At 44.7% G+C, this 16,241-nt stretch overlaps 1 protein-coding gene across 1 annotated transcript in view; it reads left to right on the top strand.

Moving 5' to 3' along the window:
- The window catches only part of LOC126295127 (ankyrin-3-like), a 79,008-nt gene extending 62,967 nt beyond the window's left edge, over positions 1-16,041 (top strand). Inside the window, exons 3-4 of the mRNA XM_049987398.1 lie at positions 10,942-11,082; positions 15,505-16,041. Coding sequence (XP_049843355.1) covers positions 10,942-11,082; positions 15,505-15,982 — 619 coding nt within the window. The 3' untranslated portion in view covers positions 15,983-16,041. The remainder of the gene's footprint in view (positions 1-10,941; positions 11,083-15,504) is intronic.
- The last annotated feature ends 200 nt before the right edge of the window (positions 16,042-16,241 follow it).

Genomic DNA, 16,241 nt, shown 5'->3' with positions numbered 1-16,241 from the left:
AACAATTCACAGGAATGGGGGAAAGAAATACAGTAGAAGAAGAATGGGTAGCTTTGAGGGATGAAGTAGCGTAGGCAGCAGACGACCAAGTGGGTAAAAAGACGAGGGCTAGTAGAAATCCTTGGGTAACAGAAGAAATATTGAATTTAAGTGATGAAAGGAGGAAATATAAAGATTCAGTAAATGAAGCAGGCAAAAAGAAATACAAACGTCTCCAAAATGAGATCGACAGGAAGTGCAAAACGGATAAGCAGGGATGGCTAGAGGACAAATGTAAGGATGTAGAGGCTTATCTCACTAGGGGTAAGGTAGACACTGCCTACAGGAAAATTAAAGAGACCTTTGTAGAAAGGAGAACCACTTGTATGAATATCAAGAGTTCAGATGGAAACGCAGTTCTATACAAAGAAGGGAAAGCAGAAAGGTGGAAGGAGTATATAGAGGGTCTATACAAGGGCGATGTACTTGAGGACAATATTATGGAAACGGAAGCGGATATAGATGAAGATGGAATGAGAGATACGATACTGCGTAAAGAGTTTGACAGAGCACTGAAATACCTAAGTCGAAACAAGGCCCTTCGGAGTAGACAACATTTCATTGGATCTACTGACAGCCTTGGGAGTGCCAGTCCTGACGAAACTCTACCATCTGGTGAGCAAGATGTGTGAAACAGGCGAAATACCCTCAGACTTCAAGAAGAATATAATAATTCCAATCCTAAAAAAAAGTTGTGATAATTACCTTACCTTACCTTACCTTACCTTACCTATCAGCTTAATAAGTAACAGCTGCAAAATACTAATGCGAATTCTTTACAGACGAATGGAAAGACTGATAGAAGCCGACCTCGGGGAAGATCAGTTTGGATTCCGTAGAAATGTTGGAAAACGTGAGGCAACACTGACCCTACGACTTACCTTAGAAGAAACATTAAGGAAAAGCAAACCTACGTTTCTGGCATTTCTAGACTTAGAGAAAGCTTTTGACAATGTTGACTGGAATACTCTCTTTGAAATTCTGAAGGTGGCAAGGGTAAAATACAAGGAGCGAAAGGCTATTTACAATTTGTACAGAAAGGAGATGTCAGTTATAAGAGTCGAGGGCATGAAAGGGGAGCAGTGGTTGGGAAGGAAGTGAGACATGGTTCTAGCCTCTTTCAGATGCTAATCAATCTGTATATTGAGCAAGCAATAAAGGAAACAAAAGAAAAGTTCGGAGTAGGTATTAAAATCCGTGGAGAAGAAATAAAGCCTTGAGGTTCGCCGATGACATTGTAATTCTGTCAGAGACAGGAAAGGACTTGGAAGAGCAGTTGAACGGAAGGGACAGTGTCTTGAAAGGAATGTATAAGACGAATATCAACAAAAACAAAACGAGGATAAAGGAATGTAGTCGAATTAAGTCGGATGATGCTGCGGGATTAGATTAGGAAATGAGACACTTAAGGTAGTAAAGGAGTTTTGCTATTTGGGGAGCAAAATGACAATGGTCGAAGTAGAGAGGATATAAAATGTAGGCTGGCAATGGCAAGGAAAGCATTTCTCAAGAAGAGAAATTTGTTAACATCGAGTATAGATTTAAGTGTCAGGAAGTCGTTTCTGAAAGTATTTGTATGAAGTGTAGCCATGTATGCAAGTGAAACATGGACAATAAATAGTTTGGACAAGAAGAGAGTAGAAGCTTTAGAAATGTGGTGCTACATAAGAATGCTGGAGATTAGATGGGTAGATCACATAACTAATGAGGAGGTATTGAATAGAATTGGGGAGAAGAGGAGTTTGTGGCACAACTTGACAAAAAGATGGGACCGGTTGGTAGGACATGTTCTGAGGCATCAGGGGATCACCAATTTAGTATTGGAGGGCAGCGTGGAGGGCAAAAATCGTAGAGGGAGACCAAGAGATGAATACACTAAGCAGATTCAGTAGGATGTAGGTTGCAGTAAGTACTGGGAGATGAAGTAGCTTGCACAGGATAGAGTAGCATGGAGAGCTGCATCAAACCAGTCTCTGGACTGAAGACCACAACAGCAACAACATTCCTGTTGAACCAATTGCCAAGATGTTTGAAATTTTCACTCTGCGGTGCCGCTTTGTTAGCGGCCTCGTCTATCATTTCAATGTTGTGGTTACTAATTCTCAGCCCAATCTTACTGACATGCTTCGCCAAGTCCTTTACAGTTCCTGCCACCTCTCTCTGTGACTCCACTGTGGCCACAGTGTCACCTGCTTATCCAGATAGCTCTGTCCTTCCATTTAGCTTTACACCTTTGCCTCCTCTTTTCATTTTCTGATTTACTTCTTCCAGGACCAAATTAAAAAGCAACGGTAGATTGACATCGCCTTGTCTCCCATCTTTTGTGATGTTGAATTCCTTGGACACCCCCCCCCCCCCCCCCCGTATTACACCTCGGCTTTTATCTCTACTGTACACACCTTCACCTTGCTTGGTTTGCCAAGCTCCCTCAGGATGTTGTGCACACTATATTTGTGAATATTATCATACGCCTTTGGGAAATCAACAGATGTTACCAGGCACTGATAGTTGAATTCCCAGCACTTCTTCCACATTTGTCTCGCGGTAAAAACTTGATTTATAGTTGATCCCTCTGTCAGAAAACCTTTGCTGTACACTCCAACAATATCTGTACCAAAGGGCTTTAGCTTCTCAAATATTATTAATAATAACATTTTGAATGGTAGGAAAATACCCATGCAATTACTACAGTTCGTTTTTATTGTTCTTTTTATGCAGTGGAATAATGGCAGCTGGCTGTCACACCTTTGGGAAGTTCTCCATACTAATGTGTAATCTGCAGTCTAATAATTGTAATAGGTAAAGCCGCCATCCGCGTGAAAACTGTTTCGAACACCACGCTGCTTCACTACGTACGGCCCTGTTGAAGCTTGTGCATGATTCCTGCCGTCGCCCCTCGAAATGATTCACCCAGCCAGATATAATGGTCACCCGCAGTTTAACTTGGATTCAGAAGCACGGCGCAAGTCTTCATTTTTCACATGAACGAACATCGGCTGAGGTAAAAGAGATGATCAGTAACAGATAAGAAGCCTACAATTGACGGCACACCAAATTCAAAATTTTGGGTTTGTAGTCTGGCATTTTGTCACTGAGCAATTGAATGTATGTACTTAAAGATATCGGTGACGACTTAGGATACGAATCAACATTTAGCACACCAATCATCAGAATGTAATAAGAAAATGATCTTTTGTTTTATATCCCTGGAAACAAAACTAGTACTATATCATTTACTTTTGTAGCTTTATTAGGAGATAGCAGTTTTTATTCATATTACATCATATGTTTCTGTGCTTCTTTATTTTACTGGAATTCTCTACGGGGTTGAGATCTATTTCATATGAAAATTTTCTTTCAGTGGATGAAATAAAGAGACTGGCTAGTTTTTCTTCATTCATCGTATGCTAAGATGACGAATCTTATGGGATGGCCACGGACGGGAATTGAGACTTTCAACACGGAATGGCAGTTGGTGTTAGAAGCATGAGATATTCCATTTTCGAAATCATTAGCGAATTCAATGTTCGAAGATCCACAGTTTCAAATGTGTGCTGAGAATACCGGACTTAAGGCATTGCGTCTCTACCTGGACAACGCAGTGGCCAACGGTCTCCACTTACCGACCGAGAGCAGCCGCCTTTGAGTACAGTAGTCAGTGCTAATAGACAGGCAACACTGTGCGGAAGAACAGCTGGAATCAATATGAAATGTACGACGAATGTATCCGTTAGGACAGTGCAAGCGAAATTTGGCGTTAATGGGCTGTGGCAGGAAACGACTGACTGGGGTGCCTTTGCCTACATTAATTCAGGAACAGTCTTAATCGCATTTATTATTGTTATAATACCGCCAACCGGTTTCAAACCGACGTAGTGGTCATCTTCTGGGCGTTTACACCATTGGTCGACTGCTGGTGGTGTCTCTCCTGTCTGCATAACGGCAGGAAACTATGTAGACAGGAGACAGGAGCGACACCACCAGCGGTCGACCAGTGGTGTAAACGCCCAGAAGAGGACCCCTACGTCGGGTTGAAACCGGTTCGCGGTATTATAACAATAATAAATGCGATTAAGACTATTTTTGAATTATTGATTAATCATACTAAAAGCTGCTTCTCTCCACAACCATGTTGTCCAAAAACCTTCGCTAACAGCCTGCAGCCGGCCGCGGTGGTCTCGCGGTTCTAGGCGCGCAGTCAGGAACCGTGCGACTGCTACGGTCGCAGGTTCGAATCCTGCCTCGGGCATGGATGTGTGTGATGTCCTTAGGTTAGTTAGGTTTAAGTAGTTCTAAGTTCTAGGGGACTAATGACCACAGCAGTTGAGTCCCATAGTGCTCAGAGCCATTTGAGCCATTAACAGCCTGCAGCGCCTCTCCTGGGCGGGCGACCACATCGGTTGAGCCCTATGAGACTGGAAAACCGTGCCCTGGTCAGTTGAGTCACGATTTCAGATGGTAAGAACTGATGGTAGGTTTCGAGTGTTTCGCATGCCCCCGAAACCATACACCCTGGTTGTCAACAAGACAGTATGCATGCTGTTGGTGGTTCCACAATGGTGCGTGCCATGTTTAAATGGAATGGACTGGCTGCTTTTGTCCAACTGAACTGATCATAGGCTCATAATTATTATGTTCGGCTACTTGGAGAGCGTTTGCTGCCATTTATAGATTTCATGTTCCCAAACGACGATGGAATGTTTATGGATGAAAATGCGCCATATCACCAGGCCACGATTGTTTGCGATTGGTTTGAAGAATATCCTGGACAATTCGAGCTCCTGGCGTGAATCCCATCGAACATTGATGGGACATCACCGAGAGGTCAGCTTGCGCACAAGATCCTGCATCTAGAGACAGCCATAGGAGGAGCAGCGCCGCAGTGTTTGTGCAGGGCACTTCCAACGACTTGGCGAGGCCACGTCTCGTCGAGCTGATGCACAACGCCAGCCAAACAGGAGGTCCGACACGATATTAAGAGGCACGCCATGACTTGTCGCCTTAGCATATTGTTCTCCAGAATCACTATGCACTGTGTAGCAATGCTCGGGGTCAGTACATAAGGTATGACAGGCAACATAATATCAACACGAACTGTACCTGAGTTACGAGTTGACTTACATTTGGTGTAACAGGGCTGCCACTAAAGCATAGTTATTAAAAACGGTTTTCCGAAACTTCTTCACCAAAGAAGACTAACTGAATGTTCCTGAATTCCGATCAAGAATAACTGCCAAGATGAGAAACATAGAAGTAGTTATCCACGGAGTAACGAAGCAGCTTAAATCAAGGCAAGGCCTTCGGTCCAGATTGTATACCAGTCAGGTTCCTCTCAGAGTAAACTGATAAAATAGCTCCATATTTAGCAATTATATACAACCACTCGCTCACAGAAAGATCCATATCTAAAGACTGGAAAATTGCTCATGTCACACCAATACGCAAAAAGGGAAGTAGGAGTAATCCGCTGAATTAGACGCCCATATCATGTCGATTTGCAGTAGGGTTCTGAAACGTATACTGTATTCGAACATTATGAAATACCTCGAAGAAAACGATTTATCGACACATAGCACAGATTCAGAAAATATCATTCTTGTGAAACACAACTCAAGAAGTAAAAAGTGCTATGTCTACGAGGTGTCGCCTCAGTTGCGCGACTGGATTCGTGTTTTCCTGTCAGAAAGGTCACAGTTCGTAGTAGTAGACGGAAAGTCATCGAGTAAAACAGAAGTAATATCTGGCGTTCCCCAAGAAGTGTTATAGGCCCTCTCTTGTTCCTAATCTATATTAATGAAATAGCAGACAATCTGAGTAGCCGTCTTAGATTGTTTGCAAATGATGCTGTCATTTACCGTCTTGTAAGGTCATCAGATGATCAAAACGACTTGCAAAATGATTTAGATAAGATATCAGTATGGTGCGAAAAGTGGCAATTGACCCTGAATAAGGAAAAATGTGAAGTTATTCACATGAGTACTAAAAGATATCACCTAAATTTCGATTACGCGATAAGTCACACAAATCTGAAGGCTGTAAATTCAACTACACACTTAGGGATTACAATTACAAATAACCAAAACTGGAACGATCACATAGATAATATTGTGGATAGAGCAAACCAAAGACTGCAGTTCATTGGCAGAACACTTAGAAGGTGCAACAGGTCTACCAAAGAGACTGCTTACACCACGCTTGTCCGCCCTATTCTCGAGTATTGGTGTGCAGTGTGTGGTCCGCATCAGGCGGGACTGACGGATGACATCGAAAAAGTACAAAGAAGGGCAGCTCGTTTTGTATTATCGCGAAGTAGGGGAAATAGACCCATGATGCCTGAATTGGAGTGGCAATCATTAAAACAAAGGTATTTTTCGTTGCGACGGGATCTTCTCATGAAATTTCAATCACCAATTTTCTCCTCCGATTGCGAAAACATTCTGTTCGCACCCACTTACATAGGGAGAAATAATCATCACGATAAAGTAAGAGAAATCAGGGCTCGCACAGAAAAAATTTAAGTGCTCGTTTTTCCCGCATGCCGTTCGAGAGTGGAACGGTAGAGAGAGAGCTTGAAGGTGGTTCATTGAACCCCGTGCCAGGCACTTTATAGTGAATAGCAGATCAATAACGTAGATGTAGATGCAGGCGTTTCTGGATGCTGTTATCCTGACAGCAGAACAGAGGTCAGCGGTGCTGCAGTCTTGAGACTATGTGGCCATATCCCACACATATTGTGGCGGTGAAATTCTCTTAGAAGCTGTATTCTGATTCCACAAAAAAATAGTATATACACTACTCACCATTAAAATTGCTACACCACGCACATGACGTGCTACAGAACGAAATTTAACCGACAGGGAGAAGATGCCGTGATATGCAAATGATTGGCTTTTCGGAGAATTCACACTAGCTTGGCGCCGGTGGCGACACCTACAACGTGCTGACATGAGGAAAGTTTCCAACCGATTTCTCATACACAAACAGCAGTTGACCGGCGTAGTCTGGTGAAACGATGTCGTGATGCCTCGTGTAAGGAGGAGAAATGCGCACCATCACGTTTCCGACTTTGATAAAGGTCGGATTGTAGCCTATCGCGATTGCGGTTTATCGTATCGCGACATTGCTGCTCGCGTTGGTCGAGATCCAATGACTGTTAGCAGAATATGGGATCGGTGGGTTCAGGAGGGTAACACGGAACGCCGTGCTGGATCCAAACGGCCTCGTATCACTAGCAGTCTAGACGACAGGCATCTTATCCGCATGGCTGTAACGGATCGTGCAACCACGTTCCGATCCCTGAGTCAACAGAACAGTTCGACGAGGTTTGCAGCAGCATGGACTATCAGCTCAGAGACCGCGGCTGTGGTTACCCTTGACGCTGCATTACAGACAGGAGCTCCTGCGATGGTGTACTCAACGACGAACCTGGGTGCACGAATGGCAAAACGTCATTTTTTTCGGATGAATCCAGGTTCTGTTTATAGCATCATGATGGTCGCATCCGTGTTTGGCGACATCGCGGTGAACGCACATTAGAAGCATGTATTCATCATCGCCATACTGGCGTATCACCCAACGTGGTGGTATGGGGTGCCATCGGTTACACGTCTCGGTCACCTGTCGTTCGCATTGACGGCACTTTGAACAGTGGACGTTACATTTCAGATGTGTTACGACCCGTGGCTCTATCCTTCATTCGATTCCTGTGAAACCCTATATTTCAGCAGGATAATGCACGACCGCCTGTTGCAATTCCGGTACGGGGCTTTCTGGATACAGAAAATGTTCGACTGCTGCCCTGCCCAGCACATTCTCCAGATCTCTCGAAAACGTCTGGTCAATGGTGGCCGAGCAACTGGCTCGTCACAATACGCCAGTCACTACTCTTGATGAACTGTGGTATCGTGTTGAAGCTGCATGGGCAGCTGTACCTGTACACGCCATCCAAGCTCTGTTTGACTCTATGGCCAGGCGTATCAAGGCCGTTATTATGGCCAGGGGTGGTTGTTCTGGGCACAGATTTCTCAGGATCTATGCACCCAAATTGCGTGAAAATGTAATCACATGTCAGTTCTAGAATGACACATTTGTCCAATGAATACCAGTTCATCAACTGCATTTCTTCTTGGTGTAGCAATTTTAATGGCCAATAGTGTAGTTGCATTAGAAGAAAAAGCCGAAGTCGTAATTCGGCGATTATAAACAATGTAAATTAATTACGAATGGCAGGAAGGTCGCCATCGTGTCCGCTATAAATTCGCGAAAATCGCACTTCGATATATTTATTCATTCTTTGTTCATCTGTAGTGGCTTGTCTTCGCTGCCTCACCATGTATATGCAATATAGAAGTGAGCTTCTTGACCAGCTCTGAACGTTGTCTTTAAGCTAATACTGCCTGCGATGTCTGAGCTGCACTATCTTTTGGCAGTAGCCTGTAGTCCAAAATTCTCAATCACAGTCTCTTTTGTTAAAGATAATTTAACACGTAAGTTAACGTATGAGAAGAAATGTATAACCTTTACTCCACTGTTAGTAACTGCTAAGGTCATCAGTCCCTAAAACAATCTTAATGGCTTTTATAGCATACTCAGCAAAATTATTTTCCTGCGCTCAAGGTTCACACGCTATTGCATAGTAGTTACTTATTTACTTGTGATTATGTCAGTTTACCATTCAACATCTGACTTTCATGTGCTGCGTGTACGTGAAAAGCTTTATTTGTTTCTATAATACCGTGATGATCCTTCTTATACACGCACAGACACGAGGTTCAAAATCTTGTCACAGGCAGCTGACATAACGGAAGTTACTTCTTTTATGGGGTATTTATTTCTTTAATCTTTAGATGGTCACTATTCTTGTCATTTTGATTAATATTGATCCATCCGTTCTCTTGGGGCTATTCCATTCCTAATCTGATTGCAGAGAATATAGTTAAAAATCTTTTATTTTTGATGGACTGACAACCTCTGAACATATGCCAGTATTTAACACGTTTGAATAGTTTCTGTTTACTGTATTCGTAACAGAGTCAATCAACATTGTCACTCAATGACACTTCCGGTTTGCCTGTTGAGAGAGTGTTCCCATTTGCTCATATGTGTCTACTCTACTTGCATAACTTTTATATTTCTGTGGTACTATTTTAATGACAGTTAAATTTCTCATTGGCCTAACTGCGCTCTGAAGTGAATCTTCTCCTTTTTGTGTACTGCTACTTTCCCTGAATCAGTCTCCCTGTTAAGTTGAAAAACAGCTCTCCTGTTGATTGTATTACCTCTAACAGCCCAGTTACTGACAGTAAACCTACAAATGTTTAGAACACCATTCGATGATCATATAGTGACATTAAATACATTTGAATATCTGTGACAGCATGATTAAAGTGCCAATTTCTGTGTGATTATTGTTGTACTGATGTATTTGAACGGTCCTGTCCAATAATTCTTCAGCTATACCAGTAATATTGCTTTCTCTTACGTCTACCTGTACTTTGCGCTTCTTTCTGAACAATTTATAGTTTGCCATGCAAACGTGGGATGTGGTACAAGCACTGTAGGTACTACTTAATCAACAAGTAGTTCATTTATGTTAAATGACAGAATATGCTCTTCAGCAGTGTCTGTCATGCATGGAGGTGACAAAACCTATGGGATACCTCCATTTATTGCGCAGAACCTCCTGTTGTCCATCTTAGTGCCGCAACTCTACGTGCCATAGACCGAGCAAGGGGTAGAAAGCCTCTGAAGAAATACTGAGCCATGCTCACTCTATCACCGTCCGTAATTGTGAAACTGTTGCCGTTGTGGTATTTTGTGCATGAACTTACCTCTCGATTACGTCCCGTAAATGTTGAATGGGGTGCACGTCGGACGACCTGGGTGTCCAGATCATTCCCTCTAATCGTCCAGAATCTTCTTCAGACCATTACCAAAGAGTCGTGGCCCAGTGACATTTCGCGTTGCCATGAAGCCCATGAATGGCTGCAAATGGTGTCCAAGTAGCCAAAAATAACTATTTCCCCTCAATGATAGGTTCAGTCGGACCACAGGATCCAGTCCACTCGATGTAAACACAGCCGACACCAATATGGAGCCACTACCAGCTTCCACAGTGCGCTGCTGGCAAGTTTGATCCATGGCTTCTTGGGGCCTGCACCACACTCTAACCCTACAATAAGCTCTCACCAACTGAAACCGGTACTCATCTGACCAGGCCACTAGGATCCAATCCATATGGTGACGAGCCCCGTAGAGGCACTGCAGGCGGTGTCATGCCTTCAGCAAAGGCAGCCGCGTCATTCATCTGCTGCCACAGCCCATTAACGCCAAATCTCTGCGCACTGTCCTAATGGGTGCGTTCGTCGTATATCCCACATTGATCTCTGTGCTTATTTCGCGCGGCTTTGCTTTTCTATTAGCACTGACAACTCTACGCTCTTTGTCGTTAAGTGAAGGCTATCAGACACTGCATTGTCGGTAATGAGAAGTAATGCCTAAAATTTGGTATTCTCGTCTCACTCTTGACATTGTGTATCTCAGAATATTGAATTCCCTAACGTCGTCCAAAAATGAATGGCCCATGTGTCTGGCTCCAACTACCATTCCTCGTTCACAGTTTGTTAATATCCACCATGCAGCCACAATCACCTCATTAATCTTTCCACACGTATCTACTGAGTGTAAGTGACAGCAGTGTCAATGTACGGCTCTTTAATACCTCGTGTACGCAATATTACTGCCATTGGTATATACGCATACTGCTATCCCACAGTCTGCTGTCACCTGAGTGCATTACTTTGTGTGAACAAGCCCTGAGCATTGTTGCATGTAGTAAGTAAGCAGCGCCCTAGCCCCCATGTGAAGTGAACACGCTAGCCCGTGCGGTGTCTGTGTCTGCAGTTTGCCAGCCACTGTGGAGAACAGGCCCACCCCCACCACAGCGCCACACACAGACCACAGTGGGACTCCTGTCGCTGCTGTGTCGCCCACAACTGCCCGCCACCCTGCTCCACATGATGACGTCACCATCTCTCACATGAGGTAAGTTGCGCACCATTTGTGGACAATTTCCACACTCATGGTGACATTTACTGGCGAGTTAAACAAGTGCTATCGTAAAAAATTCTCTTTTTTGAATTTTTGAATAAAACAGAGTGAGATTGGTCAAGAAATGTTTCCTTCTTAACAGTTTTCGGGTTGTGATGTGATGAAATTTGAAGTATGAATAGGTCAGCTTAAAGATGCTCATCCTTCTCTGGATTCATAGTGGGTATATTATGTTCAGTTCACAGTCAACTAGATCTGATTGTAGAACTTGTACAGGGGAGTGGGTACAATAATTGGAATAGAACCCTTTATCTGGAAGCATACTGTTTCTGTCCTGCAGCTGTTAGAAAACTTGTTTCCTAGGTAGGTTTGCAGATGCTAGTCACAGTTGGGAAAGTGGTTACATCAGGTCGGCTGATGTCATTTGACCTAGTTGGAGGCTCATTCATGAGCCTCTGACCGTTAGAACAATGTGGCTGAGTATGTGTTTGCAGAATACTCTGAGACCATCCTTTTGAACAGTGAAACCCACGGTAATGGTGGAGATGGTCGTTCTCCACCATTTTCGACCCCATTACATACCCTTTTCTCCAGAATTACGCAACAACAGACATGATTGTAGTGCTCCAAGGAGACGCCGCACACCCGAATTGGAAGAGGCCATACTGCATCATGTTGAAGAAGATGCGTCAATGGTTATGGTCAGTTTCACAGTCTATTAATGAGTGGAATTAATTGTACAGGTGGTTGTGTTACCGACATGTTTCCAAATGTCTGTAGACAACAGAAACAATACATTTCCACACATGGGTTCCAGTTCAAAATGTTGTCTAATCACTCCCTTCGTAACAGGAATTTCCGAACACTGTGTATAGAAGATCACTTTGCTAAGTGGGGGACAGACTACAGGAATTGATCCTTGAGAGAATAAGCAGCATCAATAGTCATATGGATTTGTGACTGAATTAATATGGATACCTGTGAGTCAGGGAAGTGGGGGTGATCTTTCTCTCAGCTCTGAGAACGTTAGTTAGCTGACAATAATCATTTCTACCTTCACAGTGCTACTTCTTTTCTTCCAAAATAATAACGTTGTTCAAAATACCTATTGCTTTCACCTTTCAATGTGTATTACCATACATCCTTTCTGTCCTTTCTTCATAAGATACAATTGCAAGTCCACAAGGCACTACTACATATCCCTGTCACCTACCACACTTCAAGTAAGAAGGTATCAAACTGTGCAGAGGCAAATACTGTGCCATGACAAGACCAACGATTGTTTAACAGTAACGTAATTTGCTATATTCCTGATATGCACATCAATAACATAAAAAAACCAAATGAGATGACTACCTTGCAGAGTGTGTGCATGTGTGCGTGCGTGCGTGGGGGGGCGCTGAAGAGTCAACTTAGTGTCATTATAATATTTGAAGTATTTCAACCAACTGAAATTGTATAAAGCTCTAATTCTCTCTATTTGGTGATGGCGTATTACCGAATTTACGAATACCTGGACAGAAATATTTAGTTGCCATGTAAGAAAATTGACTATAAATATTTGGAAATTTGATGAGTTTCACGTGTTTGCATTACTGATGTCATTGGGACATCTGTGCACAGAGGGCATGTGTTAGCTGTATTTAGTGTATGTTTCAGTGAAGGCGAAGGACGTGTTCACAACAGTATCCAGAGGTCAAAGAAACTCCTTCCTTACAATGAATTGTAACAAAATGAGAGAAGTCAGTGATATGAGATGCTATGTAGGAATATTTAATTGAAATGGTTCAGGGCAGTGATGTAAGACAATAGCTAGTACATCAGTAACCTACACTCTAAGGTGACAAAGTCTCATAGGATAACGATATGCAAATACACTCCTGGAAATGGAAAAAAGAACACATTGACACCGGTGTGTCAGACCCACCATACTTGCTCCGGACACTGCGAGAAGGCTGTACAAGCAATGATCACACGCACGGCACAGCGGACACACCAGGAACCGCGGTGTTGGCCGTCGAATGGCGCTAGCTGCGCAGCATTTGTGCACCGCCGCCGTCAGTGTCAGCCAGTTTGCCGTGGCATACGGAGCTCCATCGCAGTCTTTAACACTGGTAGCATGCCGCGACAGCGTGGACGTGAACCGTATGTGCAGTTGACGGACTTTGAGCGAGGGCGTATAGTGGGCATGCGGGAGGCCGGGTGGACGTACCGCCGAACTGCTCAACACGTGGGATGTGAGGTCTCCACAGTACATCGATGTTGTCGCCAGATGTCGGCGGAAGGTGCACGTGCCCGTCGACCTGGGACCGGACCGCAGCGACGCACGGATGCACGCCAAGACCGTAGGATCCTACGCAGTGCCGTAGGAGACCGCACCGCCACTTCCCAGCAAATTAGGGACACTGTTGCTCCTGGGGTATCGGCGAGGACCATTCGCAACCGTCTCCATGAAGCTGGGCTACGGTCCCGCACACCGTTAGGCCGTCTTCCGCTCACGCCCCAACATCGTGCAGCCCGCCTCCAGTGGTGTCGCGACAGGCGTGAATGGAGGGACGAATGGAGACGCGTCGTCTTCAGCGATGAGAGTCGCTTCTGCCTTGGTACCAATGATGGTCGTATGCGTGTTTGGTGCCGTGCAGGTGAGCGCCACAATGAGGACTGCATACGACCGAGGTACACAGGGCCAACACCCGGCATCATGGTGTGGGGAGCGATCTCCTACACTGGCCGTACACCTCTGGTGATCATCGAGGGGACACTGAATAGTGCACGGTACATCCAAACCGTCATCGAACCCATCGTTCTACCATTCCTAGACCGGCAAGGGAACTTGCTGTTCCAACAGGACAATGCACGTCCGCATGTATCCCGTGCCACCCAACGTGCTCTAGAAGGTGTAAGTCAACTACCCTGGCCAGCAAGATCTCCGGATCTGTCCGCCATTGAGCATGTTTGGGACTGGATGAAGCGTCGTCTCACGCGGTCTGCACGTCCAGCACGAACGCTGGTCCAACTGAGGCACCAGGTGGAAATGGCATGGCAAGCCATTCCACAGGACTACATCCAACATCTCTACGATCGTCTCCATGGGAGAATAGCAGCCTGCATTGCTGCTAAAGGTGGATATACACTGTACTAGTGCCGACATTGTGCATGCTCTGTTGCCTGTGTCTATGTGCCTGTGGTTCTGTCAGTGTGATCATGTGATGTATCTGACCCCAGAAATGTGTCAATAAAGTTTCCCCTTCCTGGGACAATGAATTCACGGTGTTCTTATTTCAATTTCCAGGAGTGTATATAGGTGCCGGTAGCATCGTGTACACAGGATATAAAAGGAAAGTGCTTTCGCGGAGCTGTAATTTAGAGAATTCAGTATTCCGAGATCCACAGTGTGAAGAGTATGCTGAGAAAAGTACTCTTCAGGTATTACATCTCACCACAGACACTGCAGTGGATGATGGCCTTCACTTAAAGACTGAGAGCAACAACATTTGTGTAGAGTTGTGAGTGCTAACAGACAGGCAAGACTGCATGAAATAACCGCAGAAATCAATGTGGGACGTACAACGACCATATCCGTTAGAACAATACAATGAAATTTGGCGCTAATGGCAGCAGATGACCGGCGCTTTTGATAACAACACAACATCCCCTGTAGCAAGTCTCCTGGGCTCTTGACTATACCAGTCGGGTGCTCATTTAATTGATAAGAGCTGATGGTAGGTTTCCAGTGTGGCGCAGACCCCAGTAAACCATCGACCCAAGCTGACAACAGGGCAGTTTGCAAGATGGGAGTGGCTCGTTGATGGTGTGGGCTGTGTTAACATGGAACAGGTCAGGTATTCTGGTCCAAGGTAATCTATCTTTGACTGTAAACGGTTATATTCGACTACAGCCATTCATGGACTTCATGTTGCCGAACAGTGATGTAATGGAACTGGGCCACAATGGTTTGTGATTTGTTTGAAGAATTTCTGGACAATTCGAGTGAATGGTTTGGCCACCCACATCGCCCAGCATGAATCCCATTGAACATTTATGAGACATAATCGAGAGATCAGTTTGTCCACAAAATCCTGCACTGACTATATATATCCACATTTATGGAAGGCTATATAGCCACCATGTCTCAATATTTCTGTAGGGGACTTCCGAAGACTTGTTGAGTTAATGCCATCTTTAGTTCTGCACTATGTCAGGCCAAAGGAGATCCGGCATGATAATAGGAGGTATCTCATGACTTATCATCTCAGTGTGCACTGGCAGTTCTGTATAACAGAAGGGAGGTTTACACACTTGTACTTTGTCGCTGGTCAGATTTATATTCTGGACTGCTCAGTTTCGCTCCTATCATAGTTGTGTGTGTGTGTATGTGTGTTCTATAAAATGTCCTAATTTCAGTGTTTTGTGCAGGAGTCTTTCTGGAGAGGACAAAGGAAGGAGGTTAATCCAGGCAGCACAGGAGGGGGCTCTGGAGGAGGTGAGGGCGCTGCTCGCTGCAGGTGCGGACGTGGGGGCGAGGGATGGAGACAAGAGAACCGCCCTGCACAGGGCAGCGTGGGAGGGGCACGTGGATGTTGCGAGGAGTCTGGTGCAGGCAGGAGCAGAGGTGAACGCCAGGAACATCAGGCAGAACATGCCTCTGCACTCAGCTGCAGCGAGGGGCCACACGGCTATGGTACAACTGCTGGTGGCCGCCTCTGCTGATCCCAATGCCAGGGGTATGGGTGAGTATACACCGCTCCACTTTGCGGCAGATCGTGGGTACCCCGGGGCGGCAGCTGTGCTGGTGGACGCAGGAGCCGAGATCTGGGCCAGAAATAATTGGGGTTACACCCCACTGGAACTCGCCCAGCGCAACTATGACCTACTGGTAGATTTACTATCATGAAGCTTGCAGTCCTATGAACATCATCTGGAGCACAACCAATAAACGTTTGCTACATGACATTTCGTTATTTCTGAAGTAAAAAATGCTAAACTTTATCCTTTCATTATTCCTTTGTACCCCTTAATATGTAGCATATATAACTCGTCTAGTAACCACTCAACAAGTGTATTAATGGGAGACTGATGTAAACTAATGTAAACTTCTTTTAAGAACCAATCTGAAAAACTTTTTCTTGGGCACCATTTACAATAGTCAACAA

Source organism: Schistocerca gregaria, chromosome 11 (genome assembly GCF_023897955.1).
Source record: "Schistocerca gregaria isolate iqSchGreg1 chromosome 11, iqSchGreg1.2, whole genome shotgun sequence".
Lineage (NCBI taxonomy): Eukaryota > Metazoa > Arthropoda > Insecta > Orthoptera > Acrididae > Schistocerca > Schistocerca gregaria.
The sequence above is the reverse complement of the archived record's forward strand: the minus strand, read 5'-3'. Positions and strand labels throughout refer to the sequence as shown.